The sequence below is a fragment of the Xenia sp. Carnegie-2017 genome, unplaced genomic scaffold (genome assembly GCF_021976095.1).
Source record: "Xenia sp. Carnegie-2017 unplaced genomic scaffold, XeniaSp_v1 HiC_scaffold_24, whole genome shotgun sequence".
NCBI lineage: Eukaryota > Metazoa > Cnidaria > Anthozoa > Malacalcyonacea > Xeniidae > Xenia > Xenia sp. Carnegie-2017.
Window position 1 is genome coordinate 3,695,795 of NW_025813487.1, and position 23,532 is coordinate 3,719,326.

Sequence of the window (23,532 nt, forward strand, 5' to 3'; positions counted from 1 at the left end):
CCTAATGTCATGATTTTAATTGTGGTCCCGGTGTTGGTAAAAGTGTGTTTGCTGCTGATTTGTGTCGACAATGTTCTGAAAAGAAGAAACTTGCTGCTTCTCATTTCTGCAGATATAATAGATCAGATTATAGAAATCCTCGAGTATTGATAGAATCATTGGCTAGTAGCATGTGTGATACAATATCAAATTTTAAAAGTACACTGAATGAAGAATTACAAAGAAACAATTCCAAAGAATCGATCACCGATGAATTCCTTGTTTTATTAAATAATCCATTGCATTCATTGGAAGATCTTAAACCAATGCTTTTGGTTATTGATGCCTTAGATGAAAGCCAAATTGATGGCAAAAGTGAATTGTTGGAATTGATTGCAGAAGAGTTTGACCGACTTCCTAAATGGATTAAAATCTTTATCACCAGTCGTCCAGAACTTCCTGTTCAAAAGGAGTTGAAAGACATGAATCCTGTGGAAATTACAACTAATCCTCGTGATGAAAACAACGAAAAAGACCTGCACAAGTATTTGAGACATGAGTTGAGTCATCTGGCGAAAAAAGATACTGATGGTGCTTTCAAGTTATTAGTTGAAAAATGCGAGGGTTCGTTTCTGTACGCTTACCACGCACAAGAGAGTTTAAAAAAAGAAAAAATTGAGCTAACTGTCGAGATTATTAAAAAATTGGTACCTACTGGGTTGAGTAAATTTTACACAAAACAATTCAAGAGATTAAATAAATCATTGAAAGGAATAATTTTATCAACACGCAAAACCGATATTTTCGACAAAAACTTTACGGAATGTCTTGAAGTGTTGGTGGCTTATCAAAGTATTTTGCCTTTGTCTTTTCTTTTTCAATGTTTAGGTTTTTCTTATGAAATGAAGTTTGAAGATCGTAGTAAAATAAATGAAGTGCTATCTCAAATTTTTCCAATTTACGATGATTATTTGACCGTGTATCACAAGTCTCTTATTGATTGGTTGAAATCAGATGGTTACGAAAAGCATAAGTTTACAGTTGATCCAAAAATGGTCATAAGTTCTTATGGCATGCTTGTGAGAAAGTGTTTCAACAAATTGAGTCGATGAACATTTTTGATCAAGATCAGATGAACACTGCTATGATTAGATATGTTTTGCAGAATTGAATCTATCATATGATAAATGTGGGAAAATGTAAAATAAGCTGGGCAGTAGATGTCAAAGTGGTTTGTGCGAGGTTAAAAGATGTTGAAGGCAAAAACATGTTTTTTAACATTAGCTTTGAATTGTTTAAAATTATTAAGGAACTACGAAGTTTCTTGGAAAAAGATGTAATTGAGGAACTAGTATTTCATTTGTTTGTGATGAGAATAGAGACATTTATGACTGATAGAAGCCTAATTTATTTACAAACTATTGCAAACAGAATTCATGGCAGTGACGAAAAAAGATTATTGGCAAGGGATTTATTGAAACAAGGAAAGTTTGTTTGGTTTGAGAACTTAGACTCAACATATTTAACAAACCATCATCATTTGACTGTCCCCTTGCGTGCTAACGTTTCATCTCTTTGTTTGTCGTCCAATGAAGAACTTCTTGCTGTAGGATATGAAAATGGTCAAATATCTATTTTTAAACTTCCAGAATTTTCAAAAAGATGCACTATAGACACTGTATTAGATGATTCAAGGATGGATAAGTGGGATGATGAAAAGACATATACATTTATGTCCCTGATGTACAAATATGACTATCCAACATTAAAGAAATTTGGTTTTGTACGTGGTAACATCTTTTGTTGCTCCTTTTCACCTACCGGAAGTAGACTGGTGACTAGTAATGGATCTACTGAAGTAAAGTTGTGGGACGTTAACAATGGACGTTTGTTATCTTGTTTACAGTCAGATAATGTCGTTAATCGTTGCTCTTTCTTAGATTCAGGTTTGTTTATTACAGCAGAATATGTACAACATCACAATGAACATCCTAAAGAAGTGATCACTGTATGGAATTCATTAACTTTACAAAGAATCGATCGACGCTGCGTTTTCGATTACCAAAAACTACAATGCACCGATAAATATTCAGAGTTCTATGTTGCAGAATTCCTGAAGACTGCGTATGTTTTTCTATTCCCAAAGGCAATCGATATTTTTCAGATAGAAAGGAATATCCACTACGTTTACATTCAAAGATAACACACCATTATCGTGATTGTATTTTTTATCATACAAGCCAGAATGAAAAGCTTTCTGAAATCACTCAGTTGACAAAATACAACGATCAAGGAGAAATCGAGTTTTGTTTACCATGTGTTAAGTGTCCATGTGCTGATAGGATTCTTCAAAATGTCCATCCCATCTGGTTTAAGGAATTTTACGTTGTGCCGTATTTTTCCAAGCTTAACATTTTCAAAACTGATCATCTTTGTAGACCTTCATTAATCTTTGAGAAATATAAAATTAAATGTTGTTGTTTTTCACCGGATGGATCTTTTTTTGCTGCTTTCGCTGTTGGTTACCACGTCAACATTCATATTTGGAGCATTGAACGTTGCACTATTATTCAAACTGTAGCAATGCAACTGAAGAATGCATTGGGATGTTGGTGGTCAGATGGTTTACTGTGGATATGGGATGGTTCTGATCATCTTATGAAGATATCAACTTCGTCTAAAAATTTTGTAGATTCTACTCAAGCAAAGCATGTTAACATTGGATTTAAACCTAAAAAAATCTTAACATTTGGTGATGTCTTAGTTTGTATTGACGAACTAGATTTTGTTCAAGTTGTTAGAATTACCAAGGGTGAGATACAATACAACGAAAGACTTCCTGTCGATAGTTCAGAATTTAAAGCAGCAGCTGTATCACCTGATAATTCTGTTATTTTAACTGTAAACAAAACAGAATACACATTATGGAAATGGGGAAATAACAACAATGAACTTTACTTGAAACCTTGGCGTACTGCAGAAATACCTATAACAGCTGTCATTGAAAAATTTGTTCAAGAACAGATAACTGTAAATGATCTAGAGTTCAACTGCTGTATAAGTGATAGTAAACAAGCAGTCATAGAATTTTGCAAACCCATGAAAAGAGTGGTCATTTATGTAATTAATCTTCACAAGAATGGTGATGAGAATGCAATTTTTCATGATGTCAGTGAATATTTGTTGTTCTCCAAACTAATCGTACACAAATCTTATTGCATTGGAAAGTCTGGGTCATTGGTTGCTGCAGATTTGAAGAGTGGTAAAGTTTGCGCTGAATTTAACGAAAAATATTCATTGTCTATTATAACTATGCATTCCAACACAGGAACTTTAGCTTTAGTTGACAATTTTGATTGCAGAATTCAAATTTTAAAACTTAATGTTCCTGAATAAATACATCAACTCAAACTTTGATAGTAAATTCAAAAACCTGTTGAGAAAATTGCACATAGATGTTGATGGTCGTAAGGATGGTTGCTTGTTTCCACCTACTATAGTTTTCTACAGAAGAAGTATACTTATTCCACCAGGCAATCCTTAAGAAATTATTTATATTTACCAAAAATAAATTTGGACCAATTTTGCAAAAGATGTTTTAAACTTATCGGCACAATTTCTTGGAAAGTCTTACCTCCTGCTATTAAAGAATGTAAAATATTATCTATGTTTTGCAATAATCTGAACGATGTATAATTGCTTTTATAACACAAATGACTTGTATTTAAAAGATCGCTTCTATACTAATTGATCATGAATATTTGTTTATTCCTTTCTTAGATTCTACTTGTAATCTTCATAAATGAATTGTCATTTAAACAGGGCATCCTCTAGATTTGACTACTACTGTAAGATGCTCTGTCAAACTTATTATTATGTATTGTATCTCTGAACAAATTTGATGTTGATGATTTACTTTTAATAAAATGTATGGTTAGATAATTTGGTTATTTTATTCAACAAATAGATAACATTTAACAGTTGCCAGTAAGTTATAGATACACGGGTATGACGTCATTATGATAAAAACTTAGTGGCCACGAGCCGCCGGGCAAATCAATGTTTGAAAACCGGGTTTTCTTTTCTATTTGCTCAAATGCGTCCTATGCTTCAACTAGGCATTCTTAATTTCTATTCTGTGACCTCAATTCCGTGTGTCTGTCCTGTTATAGATCATAGCTCTCGAGTTTTATGGTCATTAATTGCAAAATGCGAGAGATCGTTTTTGTTTCTTTATTATGTACATATGAACTTAAAGAAAGAAAATGTTCTATACTGTCAACAATTCCCGTGTAAAAAACATCATCATGACGTCATGTCAGTATTTGTGATGAAAATTAATAAAACTTTTACGTTTTTGACACAAGTTCATTTGAATTGAGGAATTAAATTTTTTTGGATAATATTTTCTTGATTAAAATATTGAAGATTATTTATTCTCACTTTCTGTCTTCAATGGTTAAAATAAAATTTATCATCATGATGTTGGGGTTGATACAACTTTAAATGTACAGTTTAAATTTGTGACAATTATAAACATAACAATAAACATTTTACTTAGTATAAATATTAAAGCTCAGCAAAGTGCTTTTAAAAGAGCCTTTCAATACAAAAATGACGAATAAAAAGAAATATTTATTTAGTAGCGTAACGTTTCTTCTTGGTTCTCAAGGCATCATTAGACAGTATTGAATTACAAGTATAAAGGTATTTATATATATAATAGCTATTTACATAATATTAAATTATATGGTGGGATGAAAAAGGTGAAAGTAAAAGTGAGATAAGATGGTATGAAATGGGATAAGTGAAAATCACGAAAGAAACAAAAACACACAATCACAAAATATACAGACATGGAGTTTTCTTGTGAATACCACTTATCCTTGGGCTTTATTATTTACAATAAGAATTTGCTTTCCGCCTGGTATATCCCTGGTCACTATTCTGAAGAAACATTTTACTAATGATTTTAAAGATCCTTGTGCTCTAAACACTCCACAGATTTTTCTAGTTCTAAGTTTGGGGCATCTGATAAAACAAACAGGTACGTATAGCGTACATTTTGTTGTCTTTTACTGATTAGTAAACAACTTAAGTAGACATTTGAGTTTTTCAAAATAAACATAATTCCACATCACGTGATGTCATCTTCAGTATTAGTGACGATATATATGGTAGTAATGTGATGCAGTAGTAATTTATTTAATACAGGTAAATTATATACAGTAAAATATTGACATGAATTAATGGTGATTGTGTTTACAAGGGCTTCTTTAATTCAAAATTTTAAAATCTTAAGTTTTTAAGTTTTTCTTACTTTACAAAAGTGAGATAAAAATATCTGTGCAGGATAACTACGGACAAAGTAAGAAATTTAGAGGGAGGAGGTTAATTATCCCCTTCCTCTCTTCTCCCTAGAGCCATCATTGTATATTGAATAATCATGTTACATTGAGGTTTAACTTGGCAAAATTTGAGGCTAAGGCTGTGTATACACTATATACAGGATTTGCTCATCATGACATCTTCATTTGTTTTAAAGTTGTAACAGTTTGGAGTAAATGCTTATTAAGTTAGTAGATTTAGTCAATTTCATTTTGTTTTTGACATTGAACGATACCAATGATTTTAATACATAGAAAATTTAACCTGTAATGATAGCATTTCGGTATAGTGTAAACGGGGCCTTATTATAAAAGTAGAACTTTACACGTCCGAAGAAAAAGAAAATAATGTAAAATTCCTCATTATCATTTGTTTTAAATGCATTCAGCACATTCAAAGTTCGATGTTTTAAACGGACGTAAAAGTTTTTGTACAAAGTATTTCTTTTGTTCAAAGACATTAAAGGATTAATTATTGTATCTTTAGGTAACATGAGGTAACATGAAACTGAAGAGACAATCGAAATGAGAATTGTTTATCATTATTTAGAATATGGCCAAAGCCATTCGTTCAATCAGCATCCTGTAGTTTGATGTTCTATATCTCATAGTGCCTACAAATCATAAATTGGTATGAGCTTCTTTAAGGCTCTAAGAAAATGCACAGATGGAGTGAAAACAATGGAATAGAGCAGCTCATTAGTATTTTCTATTTAGCGAATACTAATTTGGATATTGTTTTTTATTGTTCATTTCCTTATTCGTATTCTCTAAATAGAAAATACTAATGACTGTAGTAACCCTACAGTGCATATCCGAGTATCTAACAAACAGATAAAATCTAAGACGCTTATAATATATTATTGTGAATTAAACAGATTCATATTGCACACAAATTTGGAGAGAAAATAATTCTTACAAACAAACCAGAAAAATTTAATATTGCACTCAAAGTTAATAATGAACACATGTACTCTATCACTTAAAATGGAACGACTTACGTGTTTCCCCATGTTCCAAAACCAAAAAAGTCTTTGTCTCTTGTGTATTTGCAGTGCTACCACATTTTTGTTTCTCCTCGTCTACCTTCGCTTTCTTTGGACTTGAAACGTTGATTACAGAATGTGGTTGAAGTGCATTTGCAATCTGGCATTCTAACAAGTCCAACTCACTAAGTTCACTCATGTCTTTAAGTCCACAGATTAAAATATACGACGTTAAAACTACTGCGTAAGGATTTTATATCTTTTAATTTTTAAAATTTAATTACTTTTCTTACACTGAAACAATATTTACTGACTGATAATCACCTAATTGAAAACAACGCGTCTTACGTCCCGTCCACACATATCCGGACTCGTCCGTATCCGCAAATATTTTGTTGCGGTTACGCTTATCGTACACACGTATCCAGCAAAAGCGCCAGTGCCTTTTTTAAAGAATTTTTACTTGGCACAACAAAAAATGTGGCCTTGAGGTTTAGCAAATGACAAAATTCTAAACAGAAATTTTTTAAAACTTTAATTTTTAACTTCAGCTTTGCTGAAGTTAAAAAGGCTATCGTTCATAATTGAAAATTTTATAGGCAGCTCGTTATTCGTATAAGCGCATGCTCTGTAAGCAATAGTTTGGTATTTGTATCGTTTTCGCAGGTACTTGTGGACACACAAAAACGCATCAAATTCGCACACGTGTGTACGCGTAAAGTTTTGAATCCAGAACAAAATGTTTACAGCTACGTGTGGACCCACAAAAACACATCAAATTTACATACATGTGGATGCGTAAAGTTTTGAATCCAGAACAAAATGTTTACATCTACGTGTGGATACACAAAAACACATCAAGTTTGCATACATGTGGACGCGTAAAGTTTTGAATCCAGAACAAAATGTTTACAGCTACGTGTGGACACACAAAAACACATCAAATTTACATACATGTGGACGCGTAAAGTTTTGAATCCAGAACAAAATGTTTACAGCTACGTGTGGACACACAAAAACACATCAAATTTACATACATGTGGACGCGTAAAGTTTTGAATCCAGAACAAAATGTTTGCGGATACAAACGAATCCGGATACATGTAGACGGAGCTAATAAACTCTGGCTGCGCCGTCGTGAATTTCTATCTAGTGCTCGGACTCTTAATCCCATAGAACACACGTAATCCTGCTCTAACCTTTACTTAATTTCAGAAGCTTTAAAGTATTTAAATTTGTGTGTGTTTACTTTAATCACAGAATAGGAAATGAACAGAAGGATAATTTAGTGTCGGAGCTTTTGAAATCAGTGTCCTAGCGCACGTCTCATTGCGCATGCTAGAATTTCGACGGCCGCCGTTACTCTGGCAATTACTGGCTAAGGAATTTGTATATGATTGTATTGTGCGAAATATTAATTTACACATTGTGAAGGTTTACTCTTGAAATCTGCGTTCTAATTAACAAAACTTCAAAATACAATGTAAACATTGTCCATTTGTCTTTAAAAGCGCGATTCTCTTGCCTAAATATTCCATTTCACGGTATAATTTATAGTAGTTAGCAACCGCATTCCGGAGTCGTAGCCAAATAATGGCAGATCTGACGTAAGCGAATAAAAAACCTGGGACACATCGCACCCCTGAGTTGGCTTTCTGTTCATTTCCTATTCTGTGCTTTAAAGTAAGTCAGGTCCATTTAACTTTGTAGAAATGAAATGTAAGTACTGTGAATTTACTGGCGAAGTAAGAAATTTATGAAAGAAATCAACAGGTCTTGTTATAATCTTTGTAATGTAAATGGTTTTACTATTCGCTACTAAAAGGTTAAATTTAAAATGGTAAATATGTTCTGAAAGGATGGTCCCTGATATCTGTACTGAATTGTTTAAATATGGAGGTTACACCATAAATGTATAATACAAAGTTATTAAAAGAACATGTACAACGTCATACGTATGTATGAACATTTACATTGGACTATGAAAACTGACTACATTCTACAAAGATATAAAGTTATTAAAAGAACATGTACAACGTCATACGTATGTGTGAACATTTACATTGGACTATGAAAACTGACTACCTTCTATAATGACTTTATTCTATAAAAATGAAAACAAGCAAATGCAAAAGAGAATAAAAAAACATGATCCAGGTTTTATAGAACTTAAATGAGTTGATAAGTGTTAAATTTTGTTTGCATTAATATGAGGTTATTATGAAGGATCACGGTGGTCTATTTTTACAATTTGAAGATAAATAAAAAAAAAATCATGTTTAAACTAGGATTTTGTACCAAATCTTTCAATCTTTAGTTGTCAGTATAACGCGACCACGTCTTCACCACGTTCAATGCGTTTAAATAAAAAATCGTTAGAATCTTACGATTTCTTTTGCGTTTTAATGTCGTTATGCAAAGTAACGATGCATGATGTTGTAGAGAAGGTTAGGATTCATAAGATTTTAATGAATTTAAAAACTAGACTTTATTTTTGAGGAAATCTTCATTGAATCTTGCAGTCATGTCTTGATAAGTTAAGGTTCTGAGACTGGTTTAAAGGCGTTCTGATTGACGTCACCAATGTCTTCTAGCTCAAAATTATAATATTAGCGTTATTTAATGTGCTGAATAATTTAATTAATAAACAATTGACGTAATATCGCAAAAATGGTCAATTGTTACTAGCATTCATATATATTAATGAAGGAGAGCATAGTTCTTTTGTTTGGCAACAATACGTTTTGTTTTTAAAAATTAGATTTGATAGATATCCGGTAATTTGTTCAAGTACAAACAATGAGTTTCACCCTATAGAGGCCGTTGTTGCTCACAGGCAACAATCATCAAGCGAGATGTGAAAGAACTTTTGAAAAGGCACGGCTCCCAGAGGGTTAAACATTCATGTTGAAAAAATACATATAATGACATGCTTAACACTATTTATAAAGACATCATCCACTTCAAGCCACATATAAGCCACGAGGCGTCATGGAAAGTAAATGTTGTTCATATGAGGTGGAACAAGACTTTACAAATAGATGACAAGTATAAAGATTGGTGATTGTGCCAAGCAAAATAAGGTTGTTGCCTTCAACTCTCCTCGAAGTCTAGTTACCGAAACACGTCTCAATTGATTACAGATTTACTTAAACGTGTTGATAAAAAATCAAGACCGCCAATATCTGAATGCTCCTGAACAAGGAAATACCACACATATTTAAACATTTGAAAGCCACGATGTACAGATATATACTATCAGTATCACATCCTAAGTGTTGATAGCAGCAGCAAAAAGAAATTTGAAAGAGGAAAACCGTTATGAAATATGATACACACGAAGTTACCTGTTTCAAAATCAAGTATGAAAATAGATCCTACGGCTGGAAACTACAAATGTAAGTGACTAAACTGACGATAAATGATATTTTGTATTTGCATTTATCTCTATTGTTCTTGTGAAACTCTCAATGCATAGAAGTGCAGTTTTCATAGATTAAGGTGTAGACTTGCAATGAACGAGAGCCGTAATTATTTTTTGCTCATTTTTCTACGATTCTCTACTATATTTTTAGTAGTAGAACCTCGGGGAAAACAGAACGCCCTTAAATTCTCTCCTAAACTTAACTTAGCAACATATGATTGAAGATTCAATGAATATTTGGACAAGATTAAAGTCTAGTTTATAAATTCATTATCGTCTCATGAATCTTAACCTACAACATATTGCATCTTTGCTTTGCATAACGACATTAAAACGCCAAAAAAACTGTAGATTCTAATGAATTTTTTGTTCAAATACATAGAAGGATTACTTATTGTCTTTGTGAAAGGTGAAAAGCTCCTAAGAGGCCAATCAAAAAAAAAAATTTAGTCATGACGTAAATTAAGCAAATGTTAACAACAAGAAGTTAGTCATTTAAACGTTGTAGAAAGAAAGGTGAATTTTGTCTTTTTATTGACGGATTACTGAAGTATGAGTTGCATGGAATAATCAACTAGTCTTAAGTGTAGGACTCGTAATATGAAAGCTTTCAGTGTAAAATGCTTTGATAACGATGTAAAGCCTTTGATCGTTTGAAACTTGTTACATCTTTCAAACTTAACCAACTAAAGCTATTTATGCAATGTGAATGCTCTACCATTTTGATAGTCAAACAGAAAACATATAACAATTTGCTCATTCTCAATATATCTGATTAAGAATTTAAAAACGCAAAGTAACGTCATATGAAGAGTTCTTCATCACGAAATGTCGTACATGTGTTTCATATTTTCTTATATTGTAGATCCCACATGGATGGAGTTGTGAAAGTCCCTTTACCACCTGTCATTCACTTCAATTACTCTTACTAGTTTGTCATTACTCATGTGTCATGTTGATTCATGGCCAAGAATGTTCATTTGTAGTTTGGATTTTTTTTGGATGTCAGTTGTTTGTTCATATAATGATGATGGGCCCCATTGTTATATGAGCCCACCTAAAGGTGGTCAGCTGACATTCATAGGAGATCAAATCTGCACTAAGCATTCTTTGAGTGATGATATAACTGGGGTATTGAAGTGATCCCTTTTCCTTCACTTGAAGTTACCATAAGAGTGCATTGTAAACAGTAATCTATCGAAATGGTGATTCATAATACCAGTAGCCCCTCGATTGGTTACGTTGATAACTTTGTGTATGAAATGGTACAAACATATTGGATGGACATTGGCTAACGGCATTTGTACATGTGAACATTAATATTGAAATGATTGGACGATAATCTACGAAGATGGAAAACAAGCGAGTGGAAAAACATGATCCATGTCTTGTGGTTTTTAAGTTGAGTAGATGAGCTTTAAAATTAACTTATAGCTATGAGTAACTGCATGAGATATTCAAAACGATCCCGATGGTCTATTTTATAATTTGAACCATAATCATGAAAACACCCATATTAGCTAAAAATGTCAATAAAAGATGTCAATTGCTGTGAGAAAATAGCTGGCTTTCACTCGTTACTTTTACTAATTTTATTAAACGTTTATAAACAAAATTGCAATGCTGCAAGTAGGGTTCATTGAATTTTAAGATAAAATGTTACGATATACACGTTACGATATACACGTTAAGATATACACGTAAAAACTGCGCTGTGAAAAAAGTGAAAGAGACCTACAAGGCGCCTGGATCCGACGGAGCAGGACAATGCTTGAAAATCAGGTATTAAAGTTTTGTTCTTTTCAAAATATATAATTTCTGATTTTATTCATTCATTATGCTGACATTTATAATGTGTTTTTATAGAGTAGCTATGTCTGTAGGGTAATAACTAGACATTGAATGAACGATCAAGTTGGACAGAAGCACGAAGAAACAAGCGTCCTTATTGAAAGATTCTCACTTGCGACTTTCGTTATGCATACTATTAATCAGTATAACGCATTTTAAATTCAACCGTTAAAATTTCCGTAAAACTAAATTTTCACAATTGTCAAATTTTCGGACAAAACACAAGAGTGAAAGCCAGCTATTAATGAAGGTCTTAATAAAGCAACATAGAAATTTTGATCGAATGAAATCTAGTAGACATCAAAAATAATTTGTATGCAAGTCACGACGTCACTTTGGTCATTTTCTTTTTCATTGTTATTGGTAGGTGAGTGATCAGGTCGAACGTACTGAATGAATTTTTCATATGATTTATGTATGAGCTGCTATTAGTTATTATTTTTCGTCTGTTCATTAAAATTTTTGTTAACACTCTGCACTCTTTCATTTTTTGTTCTCTACAAAAGTTTTTGTTTCTTTTGTTCAAACACAAAATATTTTCGTTGTCAATAAAAATGGTAGTCAGCCGACTTTTTTGTCGCCGCTTTTTTATCGACGCTTTTTTTGTCGTTTTGCAAATTTAAGATACAAACGACGAAGCTACGATCTGACTACGCTGCATGTTAAAGTAGATCATCGGGATCATTGAAAACAACAAAAATATGAAACAACTTAAAACAACAAAAATTTTACTAAATTTTTCCAAATTTTGATCTCTTTTATTGGAGGGTTTTTTACCGGATCCACCGGTTTTCCCTCCCATTTCGTTTTGTTTTGGAAAAAAACAGTGTCCACATTTGGGGCCAAGGAAGTAATTTGTCATAACATTATTTATTGTAGCTATCATGAATATTCGCATTTATTTTTATCACTCGGCCTTTGGGTATATTTCCCAAAACACTGCGTTTAAAAATATAATGGTATACATTTTGAAAAAAAATATGTACGCAAGTTTTGTGCTCAGTCAGATCTTCTAAGACAAATTTTTTTTAATCTTCTGCATCAACCGACTCAGCGAGAAAATAAAAATGATTTTATACAGTATGGTGGTGTGGTTTGTGTACATAATGAAAATTCCATGATACTTTCGTTTCACTAAGAAGTTCTTTTTACTTAAAATATTGCTTTAAACATGAGCAATGTGACGAATTTTTACATTACTCACGGTAATACGCTTAGCCCAATAATATTAGCACACACCATTCGACAATTTTCTCCCCTACCATGAAGTGAGATGTTTTATGCCCATACCAATTACATTCCCAATGATATAGAGAGAAATCATAACACCAAATACACAGAGATTATTCTTGATAATAGATAGTTTGAGATTGAGATTTTTAACTACAATGTGCTTCTCAGCGTCACTGCACATATGAGACTAGCATTATCTTAATGACTATTTTCATTGCATCCTTTACTGCTGTATCGACAGTGTTTTTTCTCATAGCTGAGTAATTATAATTGCATGCAGTTGACGTTTATAATGTATTCGTAAGTTACAATGGTTTATTTAATAACAAAGTTTCTTTATAATATAAAGTGACTTGTGCAAGAATATACATGTATGGAATTTGTGATTAATAAAGTAAAAAATCCGTTTACAGTTCCAAAATCGTGTCATAATCATTGACATTTAAATCTTGTCTTAGATCAGTGATCATCTATTCCTGAGTTAAAACTTGTGAAACTTTATAAGATTTAGCAGTAATCCTTTGGAATTTGACTAATCTCAATGTTATTTTGTACTCTGCATGACGTTCTTATTTATGTATTTTTATTTCTATAACAATTGTTTTTAGTCAGTGATGTATACTTAGTTATATAACTAGAATGCTCTACATAGATGTCATTAATGTTTTATAATACTGTTTGTTGAAGGAGATCCTGACTCAGTCTTTATCTTCGTTTGTTATTTAAATGTGTTTATGTAACAAAATTCATATGGATAAAAAGTTGATGTTTCAATAATGTATGAATTAATTATGATCACCATTTTTTAACTGATATGTATGTAGTCGCATTTTTTATATTAAATTTCTTATCTTTTGTTAGGTACGTAACATGTAAAGAACTAAAGCAAGCATAATTTTGTCTACACGATCGTCGTATATGAAGTCTTATTATTAAAACAAAGGTAATTTTACGTAAGTTAACCGAGATTTTGTATTTATATTTCTAACTTAACAAATTTGATACCGAAGCATTGCGTAGTATGAAGTATGACTATAAACAAATCAATGTTTATTTCCATTCCAAATGAAAATCGTTTGAATGATTCTATAAGTGACTTTTAAAGCTATATTTAATACCACGACTGGAAAGTAGGTTTCATTTTTTGTTTCAAATTATCCACTATAAAAATTGCGGCTCTTACACGAAGAAAAAGTTTGATAATAAATAATTCTGAGTAAGTGATGCGCTTGACATTCACAGAAGCCACGTCATAATGTGACATTTCCTTTCAAATATAATTAAACTTAAGTAAACAGTACAATGTAGAAATGTAAAGTAAAGATTAGGTTCCAGTGGTCAAAATGAACGCCAGATAACTTACATATTTCATCATCATTCATTTTGCACGTAATTTAGTCTTAGATGAACTTTTATTTAGCATGTACACTGAGAAACTGAAATCAAGATACTTGTTTTGTTTTCCAACGTGTCTAACTGTTTTAGTTACTTTAATTAAATCGTGTAACAACACAAAGTCGACAAATTTCACTGACTGTCAGGTCAGGCCCGCCGTGAGGTGATAGGCAAGGGGGCATTTTGCCTTGCGCTAGTAATATAATAGGGGCCAGCGCCTCTCCATCTGGACACATGAATATTGCAAAATTAAAGTTTATAGAAAAAGTAATGAATGATTTGTGTATTATTTGTACTTTTCTTCGCTATCTAATCCTGCATAAGACATTCATCAATTGTTAAGTTTTTAGAAATTGTCGTAGCGTCTTCAAACGGAATCACGCTTTAAGTGTTATCAATATGAGCAGGCATGTGGCTAGGATGTAAAATCTGGGGGAGCAACAACATTTTTTTGGGGGGGAGAGCAGTTGTAGACGTCAAGTTATACTGTATTGTAACAATAATATAATTTATCACTAGTTAGTTTGTGTGGGTAGCCGCTGTGCATGCGCGGCTAACCACTATGCCATACTGAAAAAGTGTCGAGGGAGGAAGTGAGGCAGGCAGTATTTATTCGTCGTGATATCATCGGCTGTGTCATCGGTGATAGTCCCATATGCAAACGATGACGAATAGAATTGTTTTAAGTAAAGTCAATACTTATGTTGTTCTTTAATTACTTATGCCTTAGAGCGTACAATCTGCACTTTCTTTTAGTGACTATAGTTACAACCTTGCAGCTGAAAATATCATTCATTTATACGCTTTACTGGTGATTACAGACGTCAAATATATCTCATTTGGGCAAAAAATACAAGGAACTTGATACTCTGTGCAGTCCGTACTTGTATTTTTTTGTGTATTTTATTCATATGTCGCGTTGTTTATCTCTCACCCTGTGTTCAGTGTTTTGGTGAGGAAAATGTAAAGCAGATAGGAGATAGTTTTCTTTATTTTCATTTCAATTAGTAATGATGACGATTTGGATTTAACAGATTGTCAAAAATGTCGAAGAATTTAAATATATGATTAGAGTCGAGCTATGGACCTATGGGGACTACTGCAGTTTAGCGGACACCTTGGACGCTGACCCAAACCCATTGAGTTCTATAATAACTGGAGGGGCTAACTTTACTGGGGCGAGGATGCCAAAAAAATGGCGGCCAAAGGACGTATTTCCGCTGAAATGGTCGCTTTGCAGAAAAATAATATTCTCGACCTCCCCCTGGTGTCTATAGTAAATTATAAAGAATTTTTCAAAAACAAACATGATATCACAGAATATGGATATCTTTAATTCCATATTCTGTGACGATATCTTTTTTGGCATTTCTTTTATAATGCCAACACTTCAATCGTTCAATTGTTGGATATCGTAGTTTCCACAAAAAGGAACATATCGCTTCTCACAGGTGAGATAGTTGTTTGTTTTGTTAGTCCGTCAACGATTGAATAGCAATTATACATGCACTTGAAAAGCCATAAAATACATATTACAGATCGTATTTTGTTAGACTGACTTGAACGCCAAATATACTGATGTTTTCCTGTTTTTGTTTATAAAATTCTGCATACTTTTCTGTCATTTGTTAATGCATGAAATCGTAAATTTACCCATTTATTTGCAAAATAGTTTCCCTAAAGCAAAAAAGACCCTGCACACATTTTGCTCTGTGAGTAAGTATCAAAAAGAAATAATCAGCCCCAACGGTACCCATGATTTGGAGCAGAGCTTGTTATGCTCTATTTTCTGACAACATGCAGGGAAGATGAAGGAGTAAAGATGACTGGAAGATGTTATTGACCAGGCAGAGTCTTAAAAAATGATAATGCTGTAAAGATAATTGATTTATTGTCTGCCCTATCCAGAGTTATTTAATTTGATCGTGGTCAAATTCTATTGATGGAGACAATGGATTCACTAAGGATACCTTGAATGCTTTGAAGTTTAAGTTCATGAACCAAAGAAAGATGGCAAGGTTGTGTGTGTTTTGATGCTTAATGAAAGGTCAATTCACAAACATGTAAAATGGAAGGCCATAAAGTTTGTGTCTATGTAAACATTTGTACTGAGATTGATGATGACTCAATGCAGATGTGAAGCTTCAAACTGTATAAGCCATTGGGTTTTATGTAACCTAATGTTTAAATCATGTCATATCTTTATCAAAATATTTTAGTTGAGTGTTGTTTGAATGTTACTAATATCTAATGCACTACACTGAAGCACTAAAGATTCAGTGATGAAACCTTTGAAGTTACTGTACTGTATATTTCTTATATATTTTTTATATTTCTTTAAGAAAAATTTGAGCTTATTTACCCATTAGAGTACAGAATGGAGATTTATCATATGCATTATTGCATCTTGTATGAAGAAAACACCAGATGTGGATACTCAGAGAACAAAATACACTACCAACTGCTTATGAAATTTATTATTGAGGTGAAAACTGTGTTAATCATTCAAATTATAGTGCACTTATATTGCAAATATAGGAAAAACAAAACAAAGTGAAAAAGAAAGGTAGAAGTATTAAAACTACAAATGAATTATAAACACCATTGGAAGCATAAGTGTTTTTATGATTATTTGCATTTTGCCCAATTCATATATCAATACAGCAAAATCAAAATGTGCTACAACTTTACAAGTGTTTGATGCACTTGCACTTCAGAACATCACAAAAAAGTTACTTAAAGTAATTTCTACACAATATTGTTTGTTTTCATTTACCAAACCTATGCAGACTTAAGTCTTTTTGAAATTTAATATGAAACTCAATTACAAAAAATCCGTAAAAATACAGAGATTTAATATGTACTTTTTTAAAGAAACAAGTAAAAATCTTACATTTGTGGCGAAAAAAGCCATTGCCCATTGCATGAAAAGAAGCAAAATAGCAATGATAACAAACAAGCTAACTTCTCTCTCGTGAACCGTGGAGATGAACTATGATATACTTTTTTGTATAGACTAAAGAGTTTAAATGTTCAAACAAGTTTGACGCTGGTAAGAAAACGACGCACATCTGCATTCATACATGTGAGCCGACATATAGGTCTTTCGTTAGATAAAGTCGTAAAATGCTTCAATCGTAATACACATAACCGAACAACTACAGCTCACTCGGAATTGTGAAATTTTCGGAAAAGCGGTCAATTTCGGTAAATCTCAGCGGCAACGGACGAAATCCGCCATTTTTGGCATCAGATATCTAAGGCCGCGCTTGAGATATCCAGTTATTATAGAACTCAATCCCCTACCCTATAAGCAAAACGAGGTCACAAACGCCTCGGATGTCCGCTAAACTGCAGTCTAGCAAAAATATAAATTGGAACAGATTCATCAGCAATATGGTCCTATCAAAATGTTAAAAAGCAAATATTCATACAACACAGCAAACCAGTTCGATATATCCTGTTAAAAGAACGACGTATCTCTTCACCACACGATTGTTAGACAAATAAGATATATTATTTATTAACTAGGAGTTACTATCATAAGGTATATGTTTCCTCTCGCACTGAGTAGGCGAAAATATTCTCATTTTAAGTGTTTTTTCATTGTATTAAATCTACTATTTTCATGCCTTGATGTAAGATCAGTTACTGGGTCATGTCACTAGGCAATGAAAAAAATTTTTATCGAGAGAAAGAAATGAAGCACACAAGTCTTTATAAATGACTTGTTGTACTATTTTTAATTTATCCTTTTGACTTTTGTGAGCATTTTGTACATTTTAAATTATACCTTTTTTCACAAACTCATTCATTATTTATAGAATAAAAAATGGTTTCGCCACCTAAAAAATTAAAGATTGAGGAAAATGGATCTCATTGTGCTCATTTTGTACATTGCAAATTGATGCTTTTTGCACAAACTCATTCTTCCTTTCTAGCTTGAAAAATGGCTTCACCGCCTAAAAAACTGAAGTTTGAGGCAAACGGATCTCGTTTAAGTAAACTTTTGATAAATAAAGGAACACAAGCCTTAAAAACAACATTGCAAATCATTATAAACCTTCAATCATCAAACTTAAAAGATAAACTTAATTATCCTTCTACAAAGAGTAAATTGACACCACTAAAATTCAAAGTCATCAGCAAAGAGCAATGGAACCTTCTTTACCCGTCAACTGGCTCACCTGACATTGAAAACTTTGATATTTCATTATTGACTGTCTTACTGCGTAACATATGTGGTCTAACAGCGCCACATGGTGGATGGAATAATCTTCCTTCCTCTTCAGATTCTTCAACCTCAGCAAACATTGCAAGAATAAAGTTTTATCGAAACAAAGTGTATGGTCACATAACTACAACTAGTTTAAATGACAGTGAGTTTGAGTATTTGTGGCAGGAAATTTCAAAAGCATTGGTTGGTCTGGGTATTCAACAAACTGAAATAGACGAATTGAAGGAAGCTCGTCTCAGTCCTGATGAAGCAAATTATATTGAATTGTTAAAAAACTGGTGTACTGTTGCTTCGAAAACAAAAGAAGATGTGGAAGATATAAAAAATGACGTGGAGGAAATTAAGGAAATTGTCTCAAGAAAAGCTGATGTAGCTGAAATTACACAAGAGATGGCTACAAAAGCTGATGTAGGTGAAATTACACAAGAGATGGCAACAATAGCTGATGTAGCAGGAGTAAAAGACATCTTGCAAGTCAAAACACGTTCAGTTGTCGAAAAGCTTGGAAAGTGTAATTTCAACGGTCTTATAAAAGATCTTAACAAGAAATACCTTGAAGGCACTAGACAATGGTTATTTGAAAAACTCGACACTTGGTTTAACGATACAAGTGAAGATCCTTCTAATGTCATGATTTTGATTGCCGGTCCTGGTGTTGGTAAAAGTGTGTTTGCTGCTGAGGTGTGTCGACGATATTCTGAAAGGAAGAAACTTGCTGCTTGTCATTTCTGCAGATATAATAGATCCGATTATAGAAATCCTCGAAAATTGATTGAATCATTGGCTAGTAGCATGTGTGAAACGATATCAAATTTTAAAAGTAAACTGAATGGAGAATTACAGAGAAACAATTCCAAAGAATCAATCACCGATAAATTCTTAGTTTTATTAAATAATCCATTGCATTCATTGGAAGATCATGAACCAATGCTTTTGGTTATTGATGCCTTAGATGAAAGCCAAGTTGATGGCAAAAGTGAATTGTTGGAATTGATTGCAGAAGAGTTTGACCGACTGCCTAAATGGATTAAAATCTTCATCACCAGTCGTCCAGAACTTCCTGTTCAAAAGGAGTTAAAAAACATGAAACCTCTGGAAATTACAACTCATCCTCGTGATGAAAACAACGAAAAAGACCTGTCCAAGTATTTGAGACACGAGTTGAAAAATCAAGTGCAGGAACATGGCCACGTTCCATGGTCATTAGTTGAAAAATGTGAGGGATCATTTCTTTATGCGTATTACGCACAACTGAACTTGAAAGAAAAAAATATTGAGCTTACTTACAAAAATATTCAACAATTGGTCCCTAGTGGGTTAAGCGGTGTTTACACAAAGCAATTCAAAAGAGTAAAAGAATTGTTAACGAAGGAAAGTCCCAGAAAGTCTGTTATCTCGGAAACTTCTTTTATGCAATTTCTTGAATTGTTGGCTGCCTGTCGGGAGTTTTACCATTAACTTTACTGTTTAGCTATTTAGGTTTTCTGGTGACATCAAGTTTGAAGTCCGCAGTAAAATCATTGAACCGTTATCTCAAATTTTGCCAGTTTACGATGATTGTTTAACCGTATATCACAAATCTCTAATTGATTGGTTAAAATCAGATGGTTACGAACAGCATGAGTTTACAGTTGATCCAAAAAATGGTCATAAGTTCTTATGGCATGCTTGTGAGAAAGTGTTTGAACAAATTAAGTCGATGAACATTTTGAAGATCAGATGAACACTGCTATGATTAAATATGCTTTGAAGAATGGAGTCTACCATATGATAGAATGTGGCGAAAATGTTGACTTTAGCTGGGCAGTAGATGTCAAAGTGGTTTGTGCGAGGTTAATGTGTGGAAAACATTTACATGAAAACCATTAGCTCTTAATTATTTGAAATCATTAAGGAACGACGTACTTTTTTGAAAAAAGATGTACTTGAGGAAGTACTAATTTATTTGTATACGACACGGAATTATAAGATATATTGGTTTGATGGTATCTTAATTTATTTACAAAGCTATTGCCAACAGAATTCATGGAAGTAGCGAAAACAGATTATTGGCAAGGGATTTATTGAAACAAGGAAGGTTTGTTTGGTTTGAGGATTTAGACTCAACATATTTAACAAACCATCATCATTTGACTGTCTCCTTGCGTGCTAACGTTACATCTTTTTGTTTGTCGTCCAATGAAGAACTTCTTGCTTTAGGATATGAAAATGGTCAAATATCTATTTTTGAACATCCAGAATTTAAACAACAATGCACTCTAGGCACTGCACTTGATGATTCAAGGTTGGATAAATGGGATGATGTAGATGATGTAAACAAATATATGTCACTGTATGACAAATATGACTATTTACCAATGAAATCTCATTTTGTACGTGGAAACATCTGTTGTTGCTCCTTTTCACCTACCGGAAATAGACTGGTAACTAGTGATGGATCTACTGAAGTAAAGTTGTGGGACGTTAACAATGGACGTTTGTTATTATGTTTACAGTCAGATGATGTCGTTAATCGTTGCTCTTTCTTAGATTCAGGTTTGTTTATTACAGCAAGATATGATGGAATTTCTTCTAAAGATGTGTTCACTGCATGGAATTCATTAACTTTGCAAAGAATCGATCGACGCTGCGTTGTTGATTACCAAAAACTACAATGCACCGATAAATATTCAGAGTTCCTTGTTACAAAATTTGTGAAGACTTCGCATGTTTTTCAATTCCCAAAGGCAATCGATATTTTTTCAAAGAAATATTTTGATTCACTACCTTTAGTGACAACACACCATTATCGTGATTGTATTTTTTATCATACAGGCCAGAATGGAAAGCTTTCTGAAATCACTCAGTTGACAAAATACAACGATCAAGGAGAAGTCGAGTTTTGTTTACCACATGTTAGGTGTCCATGTTTTCGGAGGAATCTTAACAAAGTCCATCCAATCTCGTTTAAGGAATTTTACGTTGTGCCGTATTTTTCCAAGCTTAAAATTTTCAAAACTGATCATCTTTGGAGACCTTCATTTATCTTTGAGAAATTTGAAATTAAATGTTGTTGTTTTCACCGGATGGATCTTTTTGCTGCTTTCGCAGTTGGTGACCACGTTACCATTCATATTTGGAGCATTGAACGTTGCACTATTATTCAAACTGTACCAATGCAACTGAAGAATGCATTAGGATGTTGGTGGTCAGATGGTTTACTGTGGATATGGGATGGTTCTGATCATCTTATGAAGATATCAACTTCGTCTGAAAATTTTGTAAATTCTACTCAAGCAAAGCATGTTAACATTGGATTTAAACCTGAAGAAATCTTAACATTTGGTGATGTCTTAGTTTGTATTGACGAAGAAAAGTTTGTTCAAGTTGTTAGAATTACCAAGGGTGAGATACAATACAACAAAAGACTTCCTGTCCATAGTTCAAAATTTAAAGCAGCAGCTGTATCACCTGATAATTCTGTTATTTTAACTGTAAACAAAACAGAATACACATTATGGAAATGGGGAAATAACAACAATGAACTTTACTTGAAACCTTGGCATACTGCAGAAATACCCATAATAGCTGTCATTGAAAAATTTCTTCCACAACAGATAACTGTAAATGATCTAATGTTCGACTGCTATATAAGTGATAGTAAACAAGCAGCCATAACATTTTCCGATGGCTTTAAATGTATGAACATTTATGTAATTAATTTTCACGAGAATGGTGATGTTAATGCGATTATGCATGATGTCAGTAAATATTATTTGGAATCCGACCTAGTCGTACACAAATCTTATTGCATTGGAGTGGTTGAATGGCTCTTTGGTCGGTCATTGGTGGCTGTAGATTTAAAGAGTGGTGAAAAGTGCGCTGCATTTGACGGACATGTAACGTTTAATATAACTATTCATTCCAATACAGGAACTTTAGCTATGGTTCACAACTCAGATTGCATAATTCAATTTTTAAAACTTATTGTTCCTGAATAAAAACATCAACTCAAACTTTAATAGTAAGTTCAAAAACCTTTTGAGAAAATTGCACATAGATGTTGATGGTCGTAAGGATGATTGCTTGTTTCCACCTACTATAGTTTTCTACAGAAGAAGTTTACTTATTCTACCAGGCAATCTTTAAGAAATTATCTATATTTACCAAAAATAAATTTGGACCAATTTTGCAAAAGATCTTTTAAATTTATCGGTACTATTTCTTGGAATGTCTTACCTCCTGCTATTAAAGAATGTAAAATATTATCAATGTTTTGCAATAATCTGAAACGATGTATAATTGCTTTTTATAACACAAATGACTTGTATTTAGAAAGAGTGCTTGTATACTAATTGATCATGAATATTTGTTTATTCCTTTCTAAGATTCTACTTGTAATCTTCATAAATGAATTGTCATTTAAACAGGGCATCCTCTAGATTAGACTACTACTGTAAGATGCTCTGTCAAACTTATTATTATGTATTGAACTTCTGAAAAAATTTCATGTTGATGATTTACTTTTTAATAAAAATGTATGGTTAGATAATTTGGTTATTTTTATTTAACAAATAGATAACATTTAACCGTTGTCTATGCAGTTATAGATACACGGGTATGACGTCATTGTGATAAAAACTGAGTGGCCACGTGCCGCCGGGGCAAATCAATGTTTGAAAACCGGATTTTTTCTTTTGTTTTTGCTCAAATACGTCCTATGCTTCAACTGAGCATTCTTGATTTCTTTATTTGCCCATTCAGGGATATATTCAGGTAAATATTCAAATAAATTCTCCATTCGTTTGTCATTTAAAAATAAGGAATTTTCTGTTACCTCAATTCCGTGCGTTTGTCCTCTTATAGATCATAGCTCTCGATAGTGAAATTGCTTAAATTCTTGCGGTTATTTTATAATATTATAAATAAGACGTTCACTACATAGAAATGGAAGAATGTCGACAACTCATTCATTGTGAGTCATTTGATAATATGGTGTTGTTGTAGATGAAGATTCTTTTGATGAAATTATAGAGTGACTTTCTTTAGACATGCTTTCAA

General features: G+C 32.8%; 2 protein-coding genes across 2 annotated transcripts in view; both read left to right on the top strand.

The window, feature by feature from the left end:
- The window catches only part of LOC124451967 (coiled-coil and C2 domain-containing protein 1A-like), a 56,028-nt gene that overhangs the window by 18,494 nt on the left and 14,002 nt on the right, over positions 1-23,532 (top strand). The gene's annotated exons all lie outside the window — the stretch shown is intronic.
- Positions 1,145-22,949, top strand: LOC124451357. The gene is made up of 2 exons (XM_047001967.1): positions 1,145-1,769; positions 20,872-22,949. Exons 1-2 carry the CDS (start codon positions 1,160-1,162, stop codon positions 22,470-22,472), a joined length of 2,211 nt encoding a protein of 736 aa, XP_046857923.1. The 5' UTR covers positions 1,145-1,159; the 3' UTR covers positions 22,473-22,949.